Source organism: Globicephala melas, chromosome 15 (assembly GCF_963455315.2).
Source record: "Globicephala melas chromosome 15, mGloMel1.2, whole genome shotgun sequence".
Classification (NCBI taxonomy): Eukaryota; Metazoa; Chordata; class Mammalia; order Artiodactyla; family Delphinidae; genus Globicephala; species Globicephala melas.
In genome coordinates this window covers 7,119,038-7,141,129 of record NC_083328.1, presented here as the reverse complement: position 1 = coordinate 7,141,129, position 22,092 = coordinate 7,119,038, and the positions used below count along the sequence as shown (strand labels likewise).

Below are 22,092 nucleotides of genomic sequence, written 5' to 3'. Positions count from 1 at the left end.
ATAAGTGAGAGGGTGGACCAGAGGACCTCTATGTTGGGAAGGTCTAAGGTTGGGGTTCAGGAGCAGACACTGGGGGGCAGAGGGAAGGGAAGGGAAGAGGAATTCCGAGGTTCCAAAGGGGTGGGAGAGAGAAAGGACCCCACACCAGGTGGTCTCAGAACCACCCTTTGGGAGCCATCAGGCTCTCCCCGCACAGCCCTGCCAATGACAGCTGTGCCCAGAAACAGGCTAGGTCGGGGTGGGAGAGTTAGGGGCAGGACTGGAGGAGGGGGCCCCAGGGGCAGAGCCAGGGACTCTCAGGAGGGCTGAACCGATGGAAGTAAAGGGAGGGATAGAATCCAGGGCGGACGAAGCATCAGTGCTGGGGAGCAGGGGCAACAAGAGGAAGGGGGCTCAGAAAACTGAGTCAAAGTGGGAAGAGCACTCTTTCAGAAACAGGTTATCCCACCCTTTTGATGCACGCGCGGACTCGGTCCCAGGTGTAGAGCAGCACCGCTGGACCCAGCTTCCCTCTCCTCCCCCTGCCTACAGCTCTCCCTGCACAAAGAGCTCTGAGAGGCCCCTCCTCAGCCTCCCCTTAGATCTCAGAGCCACCGCCCCACACACACACCCCTGTCCTGGAACATCAGGAGGGTCTCCCCAACCCTCCCCCACCTCGCTCCCTCACCTGTGGCCCCCAGGGAGACCTTGAGCATCCAGAGGAGGCAGAGGACCCTGAGCAGCTGCATGGGTCTGGTGCAGAGCAGGCTGGAAGCAGGACCAGCGCCAGCGCACGGGGTATAGCAGTGCAGAGCCAGCCAGCACGATGTGCGCAGTAGCACCCAGCTGGAAGTTATCTGCCCTGCTGGGTGTGAGGGCTGAGCATAGGTAGCTTTACCTTTGTACCGCCCTTTGCCCCGCTGTTCCCCCCTTCTCCCTGTATCTGGCACTGCTGCAGGAAGAAAGGACTTTCTAGAAGATAAGACAAGCCCAGGAAGTGTCAGCCCGGAAGAGCTCCACCCGCAGCCTGCCTGGCCCACTCACAGCAGTTCCCAGGACATTGCCCTGCTCTGCCCTTCCCTTGCCCCCAGCCAAGAACTAGAAAAACTGGACAGAGAATACGCTTGGCCAAGACCTTGGACGCTGGACTCTGGGGCCTCTCCTTAGTTTCATTCCCAGCTGCAGGGGGCGGGGAGAGATGAAAACTTGTTCTTCTTCACTCCCTCTGCCACTCACTCTTCCCCGTCTCCATCCTGCCCTTAGCATGACTCTGGGGCTATGACCCCACCACCAATACCAGGGAACAATGCAGAATTCCATCAGAAGTCATTTCAATATCTGAGGACTTGGGCCAGGTCCCAGAAAAGGAAACACAGATGGCTAGTGGAAACAATCAAACAAAATGACTAGCTTGGACCAGCAGATGAGCAAGCATTAGGAACTTTGATTCTATCCAGTGTTGGGAAAAGTGGAAAAATAAACACTCTTACCCAGCTGGTGGGAGTGTAAAGGGGTTGTGCTGGTTTAAAAAGGCAATTTGGGGACTTACCTTGTGGTCCAGCGGTTAAGACTCTGAGCTCCCAATGCAGGGGGCCCAGGTTCGAACCCTGGGCAGGGAACTAGATCCGGCATGGCACAACTAAGAGCCTGCATGCAGTAAACTAAATGGTCTACAGTCCACAACTAAAGATCCCACACGCCGCACCGAAGATCCCATGTGCCACAACTAAGACCTGGCACGGCCAAATAAATAAATTTTTTTTTTAAAGAAAGGCAATTTGGTGGCATCTGTTAAAATTTTAAATGCATGCTCGAGGACCCAGTAATTCCACCTTTCCGTCTCTGTGTTCAAGAAGCACTTCAAGGAGGCATTCATGAGAGTGTTTATTGCCATCCAGTTTGTCGCATTTCCGATAGAAATTGGAAACAACCCAAATTACCCTCCATAGGAAACTAGAATGACTATGGACAAATCACACTATAGGCTACCACGTTCAAATAAAAAATAATGGTACCATCATGGCAAGACTCTTGGAACGTCTTGTTCAGTGAAACCAGTAGAAACAGCTTTCTTAAAACGCACACATGTATCCTATGAATACACACACACACACACACACACACACACACACACACACACACATACATACGTAAGTGCATTCAAACTTCGGAAGGAGGCCCACCTACTCCAATAACAGGGGTAAGTTTAGCTCAGAGAAGCATGAATGAATTAAGGTTGGGAATGATTGTCAGGCCACTTTGGCTGTATCTGTAGTTTTTCCTTTTTTCCTTTGACAAACATTATCTCCTTGACCAAACTCTAGCCTGGCTCCTCTGAGTCCCCCTCCTCACTAAGCCTCAACCCTGAATTATAAAGACTTGAACAGATACTACCATAGTTTCTAACCGCTCAAGGCCCCATCCCCATGATGACCCCAGCCCTCCTTAAAGTGCTTGCCTAAGAAAACTCAAGGCTGTCAGAAGACCTTACTCTTTGTTCCAGCCAACACCTGAAGACAGGGCTCCTGTCTCCTAGCCTTTATGGAGGGTAGGAGCCTAAATTTATAAGTGCCAGGTAGCAAATCGGGATGGGTTTCATGTGGACCACTCACCTCTTTTTGTAATTTTTCACTTTCCCAACACTGCTGAGCCCTTGCCTGACCTCTTGCCTACACCCTTACTCTCCCCTTAAAATGTCACTTCTGTGCAACTCGAAGTAGAGTTCACTTTATGCTGGACTCTTTTTCCTATGGCAATAGTATATTATGGATTAAAATCTGTCCTTACCACTTTAATGTCTGGCTTTGTTTACCTTTGACAACTTGGAGACTATGTGATGTTTTTTTGTTTGTTTGTTTGGGGTTTTTTTTGCGGTACGCGGGCCTCTCAGTGCTGTGGCCTCTCCCATTGCGGAGCACAGGCTCCGGACGCGCAGGCTCAGTGGCCATGGCTCACGGGCCCAGCCGCTCCGCGGCATGTGGGATCTTCCCGGACCGGGGCACGAACCCATGTCCCCTGCATCGGCAGGCGGACTCTCAACCACTGCGCCACCAGGGAAGCCCTATATGATGGTTTTTGAAGGTAATTAAAAAATAATTTAGAGGAGGATTCTGGGGAGGTTGTGGGCTAGGACACACCAGGAATCCATCTCCCCACCAAGACAACAATTGCATTAGCAGAATCTGTCTGATGTAACTATTTCAGAATTCTAGAGTCTGTTGAAGACTTGAAACTTCCAGGGGAAGACTTGGATGGTAAATTGCAAATTTCAGTTAATTTTGGTCAATTTTAGCACAGTAGCAGGTACCCATTCAACACCTCCAGCCACATAGCAGGTAGCTATGCATGTGTTCCAGGAGTTGCTTGCACATAGCTTGTGGTAGGCAAAAAGGACTATGTACAAATATCAGGGATCTATGTTCTAATTCACTGATTGCTGCTTCTGATCACATAAGTGCAGGAAAACAGGTAGATAGCCACTGTAGTTGCACCTCCCCCTCCATTCTTGCAAGAACTTCCCCCTCCATCTGAAATGACTTCTGGGTGATTTAAAGGGCCAACACCCCTCCCCCCCTTCATTTTTTGCCTTCTCCCCTTTTGGGATTCAGACATTAAAGACTAGGACATTCAGAAACTACTGCATATATGGGGAAAATTAGAAAGTGGCCATGCATGCCCAGGGGAAGGATTAAAAAAGACCTGAGAAGACCTTAATCTGCACATTATTCTGATCCTTGGCACAGACACAGACCACAATGATCAAAAAATAAACAAAAACAAAACAAAAAACCCGGCAGACTCTAGGGAAGGAGAATCTGATCTCCAGAGTTGCCACACTATCAGATTCAAATGTTTATTGTTCAACGAACAAGAAACAAAATGTTAGCAAACCAAATTCAACATTACATTAAAAGGACCACACACCATGATAAAGTGGGATTTATTCTAGGGATGCAAGAATGGTTCAATATCTGCAAATCAACATGATACACCACATTAACAAAATGAAAGATAAAAATCATATGGTCATCTCATTAGACGCAGGAAAAGCACTTGACAAAACTCAACAACTTAAGAGTTTTTAAAAACCTGCTGATGCAGGGGACACGGGTTCGTGCCCCGGTCCGGGAAGATCCCACAAGCTGCGGAGCGGCTGGGCCCGTGAGCCATGGCCGCTGAGCCTGCGCATCCGGAGCCTGTGCTCCACAACGGGAGAGGCCACAACAGTGAGAGGCCCACGTACTGCAAAAAAACCCAAAAACAAACAAACAAACAAAACCCATAGCATTGGAAGGCCTAGGGAAAGCAATTAGGCAAGAAAAAGAAATAAAAGCCATCCAAATTGCAAAGGAAGAAGTAAAACTGTCACTAGTTGCAAATGACATGATTTTCTGTATAGAAAACCCTGAAGACTCCACCAAAAACTACTAGAAAAAAGTAAATGAATACAGTAAAATGCAAGGAATGAAGTCAATATCCAAAAATCTGTTGCATTTCTATATCCTAACAACAAACTAACAGAAAGAGAAATTAAGGAAACAATCCCATTTATAGTGATAAAAAAAAAAGCCTAGGAATAGATTTAACCAAGGAAGTGAAAGACCTGCACAATGAAAACTGTAAGACATTGTTGAAAGAAATCGAAGAAGACGCAAAGAAATAGAAATAGAAAGATGTCTTCATGCCCCGTATAGGTTTCCCCAAGTTCCCTTCAGTTTACCCCAATGTGCCATACACATATTTAAAAAAAAAAAAAGTATTCTGTTCTCATGGATTAGAATTCACATTGTTGAAAAGTTCATACCGGGCTTCCCTGGTGGTGCAGTGGTTGAGAGTTCGCCTGCCGATGCAGGGGATGCGGGTTCGTGCCCCGGTCCGGGAGGATCCCACATGCCGCGGAGCGGCTGGGCCCGTGAGCCATGGCCGCTGAGCCTGCGCGTCCGGAGCCTGTGCTCCGCAACTGGAGAGGCCACAACAGTGAGAGGCCCGCGTACCGCAAAAAAAAAAAAAAAAAGTTCATACTACCTAAAGCAATCTACAGATTCATTGTAATTCTCTGTTTCAATGAGCTTTGGTTTTGTTTTAGATTCCACATATAAGTGAGATCATACAGTACTTGTCATTTTCTGTCTGAGTTATTTCACTTAGCATAATGCCCTCGAGGTCCATCCACGTTGTTACAAATGTTGGGATTCCCTTCTTTGTATGGCTGAATAATATTAGATTGTGTATATATATACCACGTTTCCTTTTCCATTCATCCATTGATGGACATTCAGTTTCTTTCCATGTCTTGGCTATTGTAAATAATGCTGCAATGAATATGAGGGTGCAGGTACCTTTTCAAGTTAGTGGGGTTTTTTCCTTTGATAAATACCCAACAGTGGAAATGCTAGATCCACTAGATCCATTTACTATGGTAGTCCTACTTTTGATTTTTTGAGGATCCTCCATACTGTTTTCCATAGTGATTGCACCAATTTACATTCCCACCAAGAGTGCACAGGGGATCCCTCTTCTCCACATCCTCTCCAACACTTGTTGTTTCTTGTCTTTTTGATAATAGCCATTATAGCAGGTGTGAAGTGGTATCTCATTGTGGTTCGGATTTGCATTTTCCTGATGGTAAGTGATGTTGAGCACGTTTTCATGTACCTGTTGGCTATCTGTGTGTCTGTAGTATGTTTATGATACAGGAATGTCATGGGTAAAATGTTTTCAATATAGTTTTTGAAACTTCTGTTTCCATGTGAAATTTGTTCCTTGTGAAGTTTTTTCCATTAATTAATATCCCCCTCCGTCAGCCCGGCTCATCTCTCCTTCCTTGTTTGTTTCACGTATCCATAGTGATTCCTAGGATAGAATCGAGTGCCTAGCTCACACTATTCAGGAATCTAAGATCATAAGATGCCATTTCAAGTGGCAGCCAGTTCTGTTCTTAACTTTCATTTTGACAGTTTTATTTTATTACCACCGTTTCTATAAATCCATTATAAGGTTTATGATTTAATGCAAACACTCTAGCCTGAGAAAAGAAAGTGTGGGGTGGGGGAGGGAGGGAGAGAACAAGAATTTGCCAGTTTCTGTGTGCAGTATGACTTGATATTATTGCCATCACTTTCTTTCTTATGAGGACTAACACCCTATTTAATTTAAGTATGGGATTTATCCTCTTAGGAGGAATGCTCACCTTAAGTTAGAGAAATGAATGCCACCATTTATAGATTTATGAGCTAAAAAAAAGACTCACAGGGCTTCCCTGGTGGCGCAGTGGTTGGGAGTCCGCCTGCCGATGCAGGGGACGCGGGTTCGTGCCCTGGTCCGGGAGGATCCCACACGCCGCGGAGCGGCTGGGCCCGTGAGCCATGGCCACTGAGCCTGCGCGTCCGGGGCCTGTGCTCCGCAATGGGAGAGGCCACAGCAGTGAGAGGCCCGTGTACTGCAGAAACAAAAACAAAAACAAAACAAAAAATCAAAAAACAAAACAAAACTCACAGAAAGCTTGTACAAATATTTCTCACGTGGCAATAGATTTCTGAGGATTGCATATAAGGAAGACCAGGTCAGCTTGAGGACATTTCTGAAGGTTCAACAAAATGATATCAACTCAAGGAAACTGAATCTCACTTTTCCCTGGCATTTATTTCTTCTTTTACTCAGTCTTCTTCCTAAAGTCTGTTATATTAGGAAGTTCTGTTAACACTAGTCTACCCCATACAGTCAGGCCAGGAACAACTATTGCTTTCCTATAAATACAGAGGGTGCTACTGGCCTGCTACTTATAATGCCAACAGAATACTGAACAGTAAACACTCACCTAAAACATGATTGAAGCTTTGGGCCACAGCTAATGGAACTGAAAGAACTATTTGTTGAGTTTCTCAGACCACAAGCTGTCACTCAGTTTTCACTTCCTGTTAGTTATACTCTTGCTGCTTCCAAGCTCTTGGTTTTTTGGGGTTTTTTTGGTTTTTTGGTTTTTTGTCTTTGTTTTCTGGTTGGAAAAGTTGCTTTTGTAAGAGTATGTATTTGTAAGTACAAATTTGCTCTTAAGGTTTATTTGTTTTTGTTCATCTGTTTAAGAAATTAATGCACAAGTCTTCTTTTGGCTTTGGAGAACTTCAGTTCTTGCTGAGTTTCAATCCTGATATCTAGATCAACTTCCACCTCGAACCATGCTAGTAAATGTTTTTGGCTCCAAACCTTAGGAATGTTTTAGAAATTAAAACTGGTTTTTCCCTGTTGGTGACCTTAAAGACTATGCTTAGGAGTTTTAATAGTTCTATTCTCTAACTACAGTTTTAAGTAGCTACAGCATGACTTGTCTTGGTGAATTTGTTAAAGTGTGCATTTTATTCAAAAGTAAAATTTAAGACAAAACATATACTAAACACACAGATGTCTAGAAAACTTGGCTTGTGGTACATATGATGGATTACTAAATAACTGTTATAGGTAGCTTTTGTGTCACACTTTTCATTCCTGGGTATTGTTTTTACAATTCAGTTCCACTTTTATGATGTGAATGAATACCATATTTAAAAAATATAACTAGGCCAGTACCATTCTTATACTTTATACTACAGGAAATTTAATTTAATGGGTTTGAAATGAGTCCGTTGTTGATGAGACTATAAAAAGCAAACTACTTCTTCTCAAGTTTACATGGAACATTCGCCAAGATAGACTACATCCTGGGCAATACAACACACCTGAACAAATTTAAAATAGAAATCATACAATGTCTGCTCTCAGATGACAATGGAATTAAAGTAGAAATCACTAATAGAAAGATAACTGGAAAAACATCAAACTCTGTGGAGATTAAACAACACACTCCTACATAACACAAGACAAAGAAGAAATCTCAAGAGAAACTTTAAAATATTTTGAACTAAATGAAAATGAAAACACAACTTTTCAAAATTTGTGGAATGCAGTGAAAGCAGTGCTTAGGTGGAAATGTATAGCATTGAATGCATATATTAGAAAAGAAGATCTAAAATTAATCATCTAAGTTTCCACCTTAGGAAGCTAAAAAAAAAAAAGAGCAAATTAAATCCAGAGTCAGCAGAAGAAAAGAAACAATAAGAATTAAAGAAGTCAATGAAATTGACAACAGGAAATCAAGAGAGAAAAATCAGGAATTCCCTCATGGCACAGTGGTTAAGAATCCGCCTGCCAATGCAGGGGACACGGGTTCGATCCCTGGTCCAGGAAGATCCCACATGCTGCGGAGCAACTAAGCCCGTGCGCCACAACTACTGAGCCTGCGCTCTAGAGCCCGCGAGCCACAACTACTGAAGATCGCATGCCCTAGGGCCCACACGCCACAACTACTGGAGCTGGCATGCTGCAACTACTGAAGCCCTCACACCTAGAGCCCGTGCTCTGCAACAAGAGAAGCCACCACAATGAGAAGCCCGTGCACCGTAACGAAGATTAGCGCCTGCTCACCACAACTAGAGAAAGTCCAGGCGCAGCAACGAAGACCCAACACAGCCAAGGATATAAAAAATAAATTGAAATTTTAAAAAAGAGAGAAAAACCAATGTAACCGAAATCTAGTTCTTTGAAAAGATCAATCAAGTCGATAAGACTCTAGCCTGGCTCACTAAGAAAAAAAGAGGAAGGACACAAGCTACTAACATAGAAACGAAAGAGGAGACATCACTACAGATCCCCTGGACATTAAAAAGATTATAAAGGAATACTAAGAACAACTCTATGCCCACAAATTTGATAACCCAGATGAAATGGACCAGTTTTCTTTTTGGTTCGAAAACTAACCCCCATACACGCAGGGCAAGGAGAGACTGAAGAAAGAGGCAGACCACTCCAGATTGGTAGGTGGCAGTTCTAATGAGCAAGGGAACTTACCCAGGCTTGTGTTGGGCTGCTCACAAGATGAGTAGTTTTCTGCACCCACTTGCCAAATCTTAAAAGTTTCTATACAGGCCTTACCTGGGTTCAGTCACTGTCTAGACGGTCTCAACAGCATATTGCTCTCTCAAGGTTGCGTCCTTGAAAACGGCTCCCACTTTGAGAACAGTGGGGAGAGTGTATATTCCAAGCACAGGTTGGGAGTGGGGTGGGTGAGGAGCTTCTGATTGTCCAGGTCCAGATCTTGGGTCAAAACACAAAGAACCCCATGATCTAAACCACTGATTTACTAAGTCCCCTAGGTTGGGGGGTCGGATCACTCAGGGTGTTCACTTGTGTCTTCATGTGATTTAATAAGACGGCACACTGGCAGGCTCACTAGGTATGAACACACGATGTTCTGTTTGGATAATGGCACAGATGCCTCCTTGTAAGGCAGTAATAATGTTCAAGACCCTTCTTTTTTGGAGGACAGCCTTTCTCTTTAGAGATGTTTCAGCGTTCAGTAAGGACAAGCTTTGTTTGTTGTCACTTAAGCCTTGCTGGGTGAATTCAGTAAGGGCTATAATGTCCTCCAGGACCATGGAGGGAACAAAGTCAGCAGCCAAATGATTCTATATGTAGGAAACAGAACGTGCCCACCTGGTCTTGCGGGGAGGGAGGCTGGCAGCTTTAGGAACTTGACCAGGTTGTACATACCGTACAAGTTGGGTGGGGGAGGCACTGTCAGATGGGCTGGGGGCCCATCTGGGTGGGGGAGGCACTGTCAGATGGGCTGGGGGCCGGATATGCCAGACCAGGACCCCCACCTTCTCCCCTCAGTGGTGTGTGTTCCATTCCAGGTACTGAGAGTTTCAACAGGTCCAGCTTGTAGCAGGACAATGGGATCCCAGTGGAGACTGAGTAGTTGCTCCTCCCCCAAGGGTGTGAAGTAATTCACCCATCCTGGTGGGATATCTCATCGCAAATTCCAGTAGATAATGCCTTTCCCAGGCATGATGCCGCTTGGTATTCTCTACAGCATAGCACATTGATCCACGGTGACAGTCAGGGCAATGCCTGTCTCCCACCATTTTCACCCCTTTACCGTGTTGGGTGTCTTGACAGGGGTCCCCACTCTGGCATGTGGGGCATCGGGCCTTACTGGTTGATCATTTCAGTATGTAAAATCATTTAAATGTATTAACTGATTAAACAGTACTTTAGTCCACCCAGCCAAGGTGGTTTTTACCTGTTAGTAATTTAATCTGCTACTTATTAAATATTAATTTCATTATTTTTACCAACCCTGCTACTTGCAGGTTATAGGGGAGATGGATCCTCCATTCAACGTTACGTTCTTTCGCCCAGTCTTCCACATCATGACCTTTGAAACGTGACTCCCGATCACTGTCTGTTCAACAAGGGTGTCCATACATGGCACTCAGCTTCTCTAATCCACTAATGGTGGCACCTGGTTTGCAAGGAGACAGGGAAAACTTGGGTTAAGCCAGACACAGTGTGCATACAAAGCAGGGCAGGTTTAGAGCCCCCACTCGGAGGGAGAGGGCTGATATAATCATTTTGCCAATCCCTCACCAACTGGAATTCTAGTGGTGGCCCCAGACTCTTTTGGTGGTTGCCCTGGGTGTTGTTTAGAACTCTCAGGCTATGCTGTTACTGCATTATCCAAGTCACTGTATTTCAAGGGCAATCCAGCATCCTTGATGATACACCACCCCACCTGCACTGAGGTGGCCACTCTTGCTGCTGTGGTACCCAATCTACTGTATCTACTGAAGTGTCAGTTGCTAGGGCTCATGTCCAAGCTAGGGCATCAGCTTCATGATTGCCAGGGTGTGTCAATGCCTTAGGAGCTGGGCTGTGGGAAACAGTGAGGACTGCCTCAGGCTCTCGCAGGTGAACCAAAATGTCCCTCCACACATCCTGACCCCATAAGTGCCCACTCATGAATCATCCACCCTTGGCTTCCCCTTGCCCAAGCCACAGGGTTAATCTCTTTAGAGCAGCCCAGCACAAAGGGCTAACAACCAGGGCTCATGGTCACCAGTCAAACTACTCTGAGTTCCAGCCATTGGCGGCTGCGGTTTAGTCCCCGAGAGATCCACCTGGAGGAGCATGTGTACGCTGCTAGGAGCTGCTGCTCTGTGGGGGTATATGGGGTTTCTGCCCCCTTCCAGAGCTGGGACCAAAATCCTAGGGGCACTATCCCCTTCCCTTGTCTCTGCCCCAGTGTCTGACCCATGCCTTCTGGTGTCACAGACACATCTAACTCAAATGACCGCCCTACTCAGGCGATACCCAGAGCTACTTCACTAGTATTTTGCCTTCTCAAAACTGGTTTGCTGGGCTTCCCTGGCGGCGCAGTGGTTGAGAGTCCGCCTGCTGATGCAGGGGACATGGGTTCGTGCCCTGGTCCGGGAAGATCCCACATGCTGCGGAGCGGCTGGGCCCGTGAGCCATGGCTGCTGAGCCTGCACGTCCAGAGCCTGTGCTCCACAACTGGAGAGGCCACAACAGCGAGAGGCCCGCGTACCGCAAAAAAAAAAAAAAAAAAAGTAGTTTGCTGCTTGGATCCCCAGTCCCATGCGTACCTTTCTTTACCTGGAAGCATAGAGGTGGAGGCACTGTGCCAGGTGGGGAATAAAAGTCCTCTTAAAACCCCCAAATCCCTGCAAAGCCTCACATCTCCTTTATATTCTTAGGGGTTGTATAGGCTTGCATCTTACCCAACACAGCTTCTGGGACAACACGCCTCTCACTCGACCGAACGACTCCAAAACCTTACAGCTGTGCTTGGGCCTTGAATTTTCTGTGGGTTCACTGCCCAACTCCCTCACAGGTGTTCCAACAAAGCCTGCAGAGTGTCCTGCACCGGAGGCAAGTCTCCACATGTTAACATTAACCATCCATGTAATGGGCCCATTTTACTGGGGTGGGGAAGGAGAACAGGGACAGGTTTGGGGCTACCATCCCATGACATATGTGCAGGTAGCCTCGGGGAGCACTTGAAAGGTTCCCTGTTGTCCCTCCCAGGTGAAGACAAATTGATCTTGTGACTCAGTGGCCAGGGGAGAACTGATAAAGGCATTTGATAAGTACTCATTTACCACGTGTACTGGACTCCTGTACAGTGCATACTGTCCATGCTACTGTCCATGCACTCCCGGGACCATGGCCAAGGTGTCTAGGATGGTGGTGATGTGAGGCTCAGCCCCACAGATGGGAAGCGCTACCTTGTTCAATTCTCGGTTGTCCAGCGTCATCCACGTGAACTATCTGGCTTTTTTACCAGGCATCCTGGGTGGCTGAAAGCACTATGGGCGGGGCGTAAAATACCCAGGCAGTGCGGTTTATGGACATCTTCTCCTATCTCCTTATGCCCCCCCTCCCCAGGCAACTCCCAATGCAGGGGGCATGGGTTCGATCCCTGGCAGGGGACCTAAGATCCCGCATGCCTCACAGTGTGGCCAAAAAAAAAAATTTTTTTTTTCTTTAAATAAATATCTTGTGCCACAACTGGGCTCAGCATGGCTATCCCATCCCACTCCAGGTGGTGGGGGCAGACGAGAGCATCTTAACTCATTCCTGCAGTGAATGTGGCTCAATCAGGGCCTTCAAAGACAGGGGCATAGACTGCCTGTCTCATTCCCAACTCCCTAAGAATTTGTTGTACCTCATCTATACATTTCCAGGGTCCCATATGCCCAGTCATTGGGCAAGCCTCCCCGCAGGAGAGAATAAGCCAATCTATAAGGGAGTGAGGACCTGGACCCTCCCGCCAAGCCCAGCACCACGCAGGCGCTGTCGGAGGGTAGAGTGTCTGATGTTGTTCATCTTCTCTGCTTCCTGCCCAGTCAAAGAAACCATAGCTGCTCATATCCCACGGCTGCACCAACCGTGCCTGGTAACTTTCCCTGGCCTTTGGCTGGAATTTAGCACCTATATCCATAAGCTCAGCGGGTGTGTATTCTTTCATCATGAACCTTTCCTGGATTGGGGGCTCCTGTCCCTAACCCTGGCTGGGGTTGCTGTGGCTGTGCTTTTGTTTTCCTTTGTATGTGATTGGAGTCATAGTTACACAACTTTGTGAATCTACTAAAAACTACTGAATTGTACACTTTAAAAAGGTGAATTGGGTAGTACCTCTCAATAAATAAATGTTTTTAAAAACTAGTGAAGATTGGGTAGGGGTGGGGGTGAGGAAAAAACTAGAAAATATTGTTCTCATGAGCCTTTTATGAAAATAAAAAATACTAAAATAAAAAAGTCAGCCAACCAAGAGATGAGTGGACAAACTACTAACTCTGATCACTGAATCTCTCTAACTGATGAAGTAAAACTAAAAACAATATGAGGATTATAGTTAAAAGATAATGAATACATTATAAAATCTAACGACGTAAAAATACGTATTGTTCATTGGGAGGGAAAAGGAAGTTCAGGTATGATTTCCTTACCTTCTGCAGGTGGAGACTTACACACATCATTGAAAACTGATTAACCAGTAAGGAGCTTATAAAACTACTGAACAGTACAAAGGTAAATATTAAGAAAGATAATAAGATAAACAACAAGGTACTACTGTATAGCACAAGGAACTACATTCAATATCTTGAAAACGAATGTGAAAAAGATTATATATACGTATGACTGAATCACTTTGCTATACACCAGACTCAACACTGTAAATCAACTACACTAAAAAATTAAAAACAAAAAGATAATAAGTACAAACAAAGGGAGTGAAGGACGGGAAGGCAGAAGAAGAAAAGTATATTGATCTAATTATTGCTCACAGCAGGGAATTCATTCCTAAAGAAACAGAATTACAGCTACTGTATAAGTTACATATTCTATAACAGTAACCATAGTAAAATAATTTAATATTCCAAATTATCAGAAGAAACGAACACAAAAGAAAGAAGAGCCCAAACAATAAAAGTGTTTTTAAGTTATAAAGCGTGGGGTGGGGGGGGAATGTGAGGAAAAAAAAAAAAAGCTGTCATATAAAGAAAATGAATTAAGCTCACTTACTTTTTAAAAAGACTTTAACAAAAAGGAAAACCCAACTCTACTGCATACAAAAGACACATCCCAAAGTGATTCAGAAACTTTTTTAATATTTTAATTATATTAGAGTGTAGTTGATTTACAATGTTGTGTTAGTTTCAGGTATACAGCAAAGTGATTCAATTATAAATACATATATCATTCTTTTTTAGATTCTTTTCTTGATTCAGAAACTTTTGATGGCCAAAAGTTTCCTAGGCAAATGCAAACAAGAAAGTGAAGGTCATAATATTGAGTTGTTCTTTTTGTATTATAATAGTGTTCTTTTATTCCTTACTTCCTTTCTATAAATTTTTATTATCTTTCTTTGGAAGATCTGCCAAGGCATCCGAGGCTCACAGTTTTGGCAATCTGTGTGCCAGCAATTAGAGCACAGTGTTCTGAAAATAGCAAAGATCCGGTATGTGGATTCACAGACATAGCTGCAATACAAAGGGAAAGAGGAAAAACCCAAGGACTGAACTATATCCTGGTTTCAGTCCTTACATTAAAATTACATTGAGGTATAATATTGTACAACTTCATTTTTAACCTTATTTGCCACGCCTTAGAATCTTTTCTAACTAAAAATGAAACAGAAACCCCACAGAAGAATATTGTTTGGTGTTGCTCTGGTAACCCATGCAATTTGTGTGCAGGCCTATAAATTATTAATCTGAATCTATAATTTTATATTTCAAGATGCCTCCACCTATCACTCATCTCAGATTAAATGAAACCGAAAATAAACATGCAAAGCTTCCCCATCCAAACTGAGATCATAGAGTAACTCATAAAGTATATAAAGTATCAAATCCAAACATTTTAATGTTGTACTGTGTGCATTCCCCAATTATAGTGTATAACGCCTACTATACTTCTCATTTTTGTTGAAAAATGCAGTAAGTATCCATTTTAAAATATACCAAAAAGGGCTTCCCTGGTGGTACAGTGGTTGAGAGTCCGCCTGCCAATGCAGGGGACACGGGTTCGTGCCCCGGTCCGGGAAGATCTCACATGCCGCGGAGCGGCTGGGCCCGTGAGCCATGGCCACTGAACCTGTGCGTCCGGAACCTGTGCTCTGCAACGGGAGAGGCCACAACAGTGAGAGGCCCGCGTACCGCAAACAAACAAACAAATTATCATACAGTAAAATTGACTTTTTGGTGTACAATGCAATGAATTTTAACACTGGTCTAGATTCACGCAGCCACCGCTACAATCAGAACACAAAACAATTCTCCCAGTCCAGAAACCTCCCTCCGTGCTCTCTTTGCTGTCACAACCTTTTCCCACCCCTAACTTCTGAAAACTCCTGATCTGTCCACTAACCCTGAGCTTTGTGAGAACGTCACATAAATGGATCTTTTGAGATTGGCTTCTTCCTCTCAGCATAATGCCTTTGAGATTCATCCAAGTTATTGGTGTATCGATAGCAGTTCTTTCATTTTTATCGCTGACTTAGTCCATGGTATGGATATACCAGTTTATTTACTCATTCACCGCTGGAGGGCCATTTGGATTGTTTCCAGTGTGTGACATTTCTGCGTGAACTGAAAATTTCACTTTGCTAGTGCAAACACCCAAGAGAGGGCTTGATGGGTCATATGGTGAGTGGATATTTACTTGGTAAGAAACTATCAAACTTCTCCAGAGCAGCTGCACCATCGAGCACTCCCGGCAGCAAGGTACATTTGCTCACCGGTCCCATCAGCACTTTACCCAGTGTCAGTGCTTTTTGAAGTTTAGCCATTCTCATAGGCGTGTAATGGTGTTTCACTGGGGTTTCAATTTGCATTTCCTTAATGACTAGCAGTGAGGAACATCTTTTGATATTCTTATTTACCATTTATATATCCTCTTTGGTGAAGTATCTGTTCAAGTCTTATTCACTTTTCAGTTGAGTTCTTTGTTTTCTTACAGTTGAATTTTGAGAGTTTTTTTTATAAATTCTGAATACAAGTCCCTTTTCAGACGTGTGATTTGCAAATATGTTCTCCCAGTCTGTAGTTTATTTCATTCTCTTAGCAGTGTCTCTCACAGAGCAAAAGTTTTTAATTTTGACAAAATCCAATTTATCCATTTGTTTCCTTCTATAGACGGTGCTTTGGGTACCACAAAAGACACTTTCTAATGGCAGGGTGTACAATTCACAATGAAGATATGAAAGTTATGAACATCTGTGCACCAATTTGCAAAGCATCAACATTTTTTGAGCTACACTTATACAAAATATAAGAAGAAACAGACGGAAGCATGTAATAGAAAACTAATTCATTTCTCTTAGCCCAGGATAAATCAAGTGGGCCAAAAAAGAAATGAATGTAGAAAGGGTTTAATAGAATATAAAAAGCCTGAATAACATACTAAGGCAAATCCGACTGATCTATATAATGAATACTGTATGCTGAAAACAGAGAACAGATCTCTTTTGCAGGTGCCAATGGAACATTCTAATGCAGACTTTACCATGCATTAGACCAAAGGAAGAAAACACATCCCCAAAAGAATTATACAGTATTTCATCAGTGGTCAGGGAAGAGTCAGAGAGATGGGGCCTGGGGTTGCACTGGGCTGTGGGTCCTGAGAGCGACTCAGAAAGCACTAACCTCCCCATGCCCTCAGGCCCTGTCCAGGCTGAGGAGGGTGGCATCCTGCTGTAGGGAGAGGCCTCTGGGTGTGGGAGTGGAGTGGAGTGGAGGTGTGAGGTCCCAAATTGTGAGGAGGAAGCATCCCTGGAAACTGCAGAGACCATCACCTGTCCTTCTCCCCCAGAGTTTATCCTGCTTCTGCTCTTGCCCTTCAGAACGCTGGGGCAATACCCTGGCACCTCTCACCCGGACCCCGTCATCTTAATGGTCCAAGATAGCTAGAAGGTCTGACAGGCAGAATCCCAGGAGGGAGAGAGCAACGGAGGGAGGGAGGGAGGGACAGTAGGCAGGAAGGGAGGAGGGGAGGGTGGGAGGCAAGTAGGAAGCTGTCCCTGGAAGCGCAGGCACCCACCCCCATCCCTTTTCATTTCTCAGACTCTAGGAGTTAACTTTCTGGAAGTCACAGAAGAGGTGACTGGCTCTGAAGCACAACACCATCTCAGGACAGAGTTCCTGTCCAAAATCCAGGGCCTCCACTTACCAGCTGATGAAAGTAAGAAAAAGCTTAACCTCTCTGTGTGTCAGTTTCAGTTTCCTGACTGTTAACAGTGTTAAGGATTACAGGGTGTATCCCTTTGGAATGTTGTGAGTGAGAATGAAATAGGGTGATGCTTTGCCACGTGATCAGTCCAGCAGCTGGCAAACAAGCCCTCAGTAAATGCTAATGTGGAAGTAACGCTGAGTCTGGGCTACTCACCAACCCCACTCTGGCGTCCCCATGTTGTAGGCATTCACCTTGGGTCTACAGCTGTCCACAGGACCACTGGCCACGCGGCTAACCATGCAGTCAGCCCCAGACAGGCCCTGCTGGCCTCTGCACCACTCCTGGATCCAATGCCTGGTGTCCCTGGACCACAGCCAGGTTCATTCAAGGAACCTCTGCTTTGGGATGGCTCTCATTGGCTGGCTGATACCTGCAGGGCAGCCAGGAGCAGCTGGGAACATTTACAGGAGCTCCCTGGGTGTCATAGATAGTATTTAGTTCAACCTTGCCAGCTGTTCCCAAGAAGTCATCCAAGGTACACTGCTAACCTTTAAACCAAAACCATCATCAGAGTTGGCTGGGGCCTGTGTGAAACCAGGATCCGAGCGAGCAACAGTTCAGCGCTCCAGGATCCCTCAGGTGGGTGCTGGGTCACACTCCTGGATCCTGAGTTCCTTCAGGGTTCTGACACAGAGCAGATAAATGATAACACAGGGCTAAGTGCACTCACTGTGAATTAAATTACACTTTTCATTTCTTTCAGAACCATTACAGCTTACGGATGGAAACCAACCCCAGAAGGGTCCTGATTAATCAGTCCGGGTCACAGGGATATGAAACCCCTGCTCCACCCTGTCCTCAGCTAGAAAAGGGGAGAAAATAAAGGATGTTTGATGAACTGCATGGGAAAAACTGTGAACTGGTTAAATATTTAACAGAACTGTGAAAATAAAATTAGACTATCCAGAGACTGGCTTAAAAATGTGTGAAATACTCAAAACTAGCAAAAGAGCGGAAAGGTAAAAACAGGATGGACGGATGAGTCCAAGGAGGAATCATATGAAATGATGAAACTTGGATCAAGTATGAATGTTAGGCCAACCTTCAGGAGGGGTCACAGGGAGGGGTGGGGAGAGGGGAGGAAAGCCTCTCGCATGGCTCAGGCTCCCAACTCTGCAGATCAACAACCTGGCTTAACGTGGATTGTAGCAGGGGTCACATCAGGCGCCCTCCAGCCCTAGGTGGGGGCAGTCCTGCAGAATATCCTTGGCCTGAACCAGAGCCCCTGACCCGCTATGAGCACGGGGGTGATGGGAGGACCCCGGTGGGAGCGCCGCGTCTGGAAACCCTTTGCAGCCCTCACCCTTCCACCCCCCCCACCCCCCCCCACCCCGCCTAGTCGGTCCCTCCTCCGGGAGCGCGCGCAACGGAGACGCTCGGCGCTACCTGCAGCGGCAGAGCCGGGGCCCGGCCAGGCCCACGCCCAGCGCCCTCCAGCGGATGACCACCTCGCAGCGCCCGAGAACCAGTGCGTGTCCGTGGAGAAGCAGCTGGGGACAGCAGAGGTCCCAAGTCACAGAAATCGCAGGGTGGGGACGTTCACGAAAGAAAGGGGGTGGGCGGGATTCCCTGGCGGTCCAGTGCTTAGGCCTCCGCGCTTTCACTGCGGTGAGCCCGGGGTTCAATCCCTGGTTGGCAAACTAAGATACCGCAAGCCGCAGGGTGCGGCCGGAAAAAAAAAAAAAAGAAAAAAAAGGAGCGGGGAAGGCGGGTACCGGGGTGGGGGACATCATCCCTGAATTGAAACATTTTAGAAGTGTGTTTCAGTCTTGCACTGACGAGGCAAAGGAAGCCTTCATGCGGTTTGGCAAACGTCTGCTATCCCCAGTATCTGCCCCACCTTCTTCCTTAGTATTAGGACAGCCAAGGTTTAGATGAGTAACCTGTCATCCAGAACTTCCTGTATAGCCAGTTATGACTTTAGGATTAAGTTCTGACCAGTGGGATAGAAACTGAAGTGCTGTGTCTGTGATTTCCAAGAAATGTCCTTAAAGGGAGGAGCGATGCCCTTCTTCAGTCCTTCCTCCTTCCTGCTGGCTGGGAATGTAGATGTGATGGCTGAGGCTCCAGCAACCATATTACACCATGCAGTGGAAGCTACATACTGAAGACAGTTAAGTAACAAAATTCTCTGTAAAGGAACGAGGTCCCCGATATCAAGGGCACCCTGCCAACCCTGCATGGCCTACTTATGGGTCCCTTTTATCTAAGAGAGAAATACATTTCCATTACATTTCATTCAAGCCATTACTGTGTGGTTTTCTGTCTCACATAGCTGAACTGAATCCTAACCAATAAACAGAGGAGATAAGAATCCTTTTTGTTGGCAGAGGTAGGCAAGGACTGTAATGGAAGTAGGGGTTCCCCGTGTTAGCAAAGGTGGGAGACAGAGATGCAAGGAAAGTATCAATAGAATTGGCAGCACTGGTGATAGAAGTCAGATTGATTACTGGATAAACAGACATGGTGAAGGAAGAAATGGATCAAGGATATCTCTGTAGTGGCAGCTGTGTAGGGTGGGGTCACAGAGGACATTGGGGAGGTTAACATGTTGGACTATGTAGGGACAGGTGTCATGGCTAGACAGGTGAGGTCCCTGTGTTGACAAAGGTTGGAGAGAGGCTAAAGGTAAAAAGAGGAATTGTTCCTGGAAGTTCTATCCATTTTAAAGAACGAGTTCAAGTCCCTGTCCATCTCCCTTGGTGGCCAGAGGCGTCCCTGTTAGTTCTTGTATCCGCTGACTGCCCACAGCACCTCCCGCTGACCCACACAGCCTGTTGATCCAGAGGAGGTCAGTTTGGCCTGACTGTGAGGGCAACTCATCCAGCATTTCTCCTCATGTAGTCCTCAGACCACCCTCATGGGACTGCCCTGACGACCTGTTAAAAACACAGACTTAAGAACTCCACTCAATACCAGATGGATCAGCCCCTCTAAACAGCCCCATGATTCTGACGTATACTCAAGTCCAATCCACCTTTTTTTTTTTTTTTTTTTTGCGGTACGCGGGCCTCTCACTGCTGTGGCCTCTCCCGTTGCGGAGCACAGGCTCCGGACGCGCAGGCTCAGCGGTCATGGCTCACGGGCCCAGCCGCTCCGCGGCATGCGGGATCCTCCCGGACCGGGGCACGAACCCGTGTCCCCTGCATCGGCAGGCGGACTCCCAAACACTGCACCACCAGAGAAGCCCCACCTTTTTATATGTCAGGAAACAGAGGCCCAGACAACGAGTGTGGCCCCTCCAGAGGTCTCCCTGCCCGTCAGCAGAACACTGAGAACCCAGTCCAGGGCTTGCTCCAATGCCCTGTGGATCTCCCAACACCTGCACCCTTTATCTTGGCTCTCTCCAGTGGTCAGCTGCTAATTTTAAAACTCTCTGAGATGGGGACACAATCTGCATGATCTCCTCCATGCTCACAATCCTGGGACAAACTGCCGGCTGAGGACACACCGTGTCTCCTCGGCGCATCTCCCAGAGCTGTGTGCAGCTGCAGAGCCCTGGCCTCCTTCTGCAGCACCTCCCGAGCAGGCACAGGGCCTGCATGCCCTAGGACTCCACGCAGACTTGCAGATGCTTCTGGCTGGACATTCAACTGACCCCTCCCTGACCCAGGGCCTGGGGAAGCACAGTAGGGGCTCCAAGATCAGAATACCCTCCCCAGATCCCAACCTAACCCCCTACCGGGCCTGCCTGCCCTTCCTCCCATCTCCCTAGTGCAGCCCTGCCCCTGCCTTCCCCATGCCTGCGGAAGGCGGAGAAGGGTATTGACATAACTGGCTGCATCCCCTTTCTGCCCCAGAATCTGAAGCATCTTCATGTGCAACTTCCCCTTCCCTCTCCTACTGGCTGACCTTCCATATTCCACCCCCAGCTCCACCCCACCCCACCCCCGCCAAAATAAAGTTCTGACTGGCTTCGGAAGACTCCACAAATCTAGAAAAAAGGTACAGATGAACCAGTTTGCAAGGCACAGAGACACAGATGTAGAGAACAAAGGTACGGACACCAAGGGAGGAAAGCGGGGGTGGGGGTGGGGGGATGAATTGAGAGATTGGGATTGACATGTATACACCAACATGTATAAAACAGATAATAAGAACCTGCTGCATAAAAAACTAAATTAAATTAAATTAAAAAAAAAGAAATCTCCACAACCAGCCTTGCCCTTACCTGCCATGGATTCCCCCACAGGTACTGCCCCACTGATGCCATTTCCAAGCGCAGGAGCCAGCACTCACCTCTCCGAGGAGGTCTCTGCTGGGCCAACTCCTAGAACATGCCCTGTCTTTTCACCTTCTAAGCTATCACTAGTTCATGACAACCCCAGGCTATAAGCTGTCCCTGACCTCGCTATCTCCGTGGTCCGGGCCTAGGACTTCATGACTACAGCAGTCAGGTGAGGCGACCGCGTGGCACAGCCCGTTCAGGAGAGTGACAAGGAGGCAAGCCCCCATCACCCTCAAGACCTTTATGGGCCATCCCAGTTTCCAAGGCTGGAGCGGCTGCCTTCGGCGCCACCTGGCGGCCGCCGCCAGAAAGCGGAGAGTGGACCCAGCGCGGGCCGGTTCCCGCGGGACGGGTGGGTAGGCTGGAGGGGGGTCGCCCACCTTATAGAGCCGAGACCAAGCGGCCCAGGGCCTGGCACGTCTCCGGATTCCCGCGGATCCCGCGGTCCTCGCGAGACCCCGAGACCCGGTGCCACCCGGCCCCTAGCGGCGGCGGACGGCCTCGTCGGACGCTGCGGGGCGCTCGGCGGCCGAGTGAGCGTGCGCGCACGCGCCCGCCCCACGCATCGCCCCGCACCGCCGCGCGCTCGCACGCACGCACACCCCGACGCTCGCCCGCGCCGGGCGGTCTCTCACGCAGTGAGCTGGTAGCGAGCTCCCGAGCCAGCTACCCCGGGAGAGGAAGGCGCTTACGCGCGGCGAGCTAGAGCGGGCACACCAAGACCCATTTTTTTCCACCTCACTTCGCGCGCGTGG

The 22,092-nt window shown here is 47.1% G+C and overlaps 1 protein-coding gene and 1 long non-coding RNA gene across 5 annotated transcripts in view; both read right to left on the bottom strand.

Moving 5' to 3' along the window:
- The window catches only part of LOC138842333 (mucin-12-like), a 45,465-nt gene extending 44,477 nt beyond the window's left edge, over nt 1–988 (bottom strand). Inside the window, exon 1 of the mRNA XM_070043633.1 lies at nt 668–988. Within this exon, the coding sequence (XP_069899734.1) occupies nt 668–728 (61 nt within the window). The 5' untranslated portion in view covers nt 729–988. The remainder of the gene's footprint in view (nt 1–667) is intronic.
- Nucleotides 989–5,006: 4,018 nt separating this feature from the next.
- On the bottom strand, nt 5,007–21,857 carry LOC132593425 (uncharacterized). Of its 4 annotated transcripts, XR_009558873.1 has the most exons (4): nt 21,281–21,707; nt 10,150–10,315; nt 8,944–9,105; nt 5,007–6,418 (listed from the first exon to the last, which is right to left on the bottom strand). It is a non-coding gene; the product is annotated as an uncharacterized lncRNA (long non-coding RNA). The 4 variants fall into 4 exon arrangements; XR_009558871.1 differs by lacking the exon at nt 21,281–21,707 and adding an exon at nt 21,718–21,857 and having other exon boundaries at nt 8,944–10,315; XR_009558870.1 differs by having other exon boundaries at nt 8,944–10,315.
- Nucleotides 21,858–22,092: the final 235 nt, after the last annotated feature.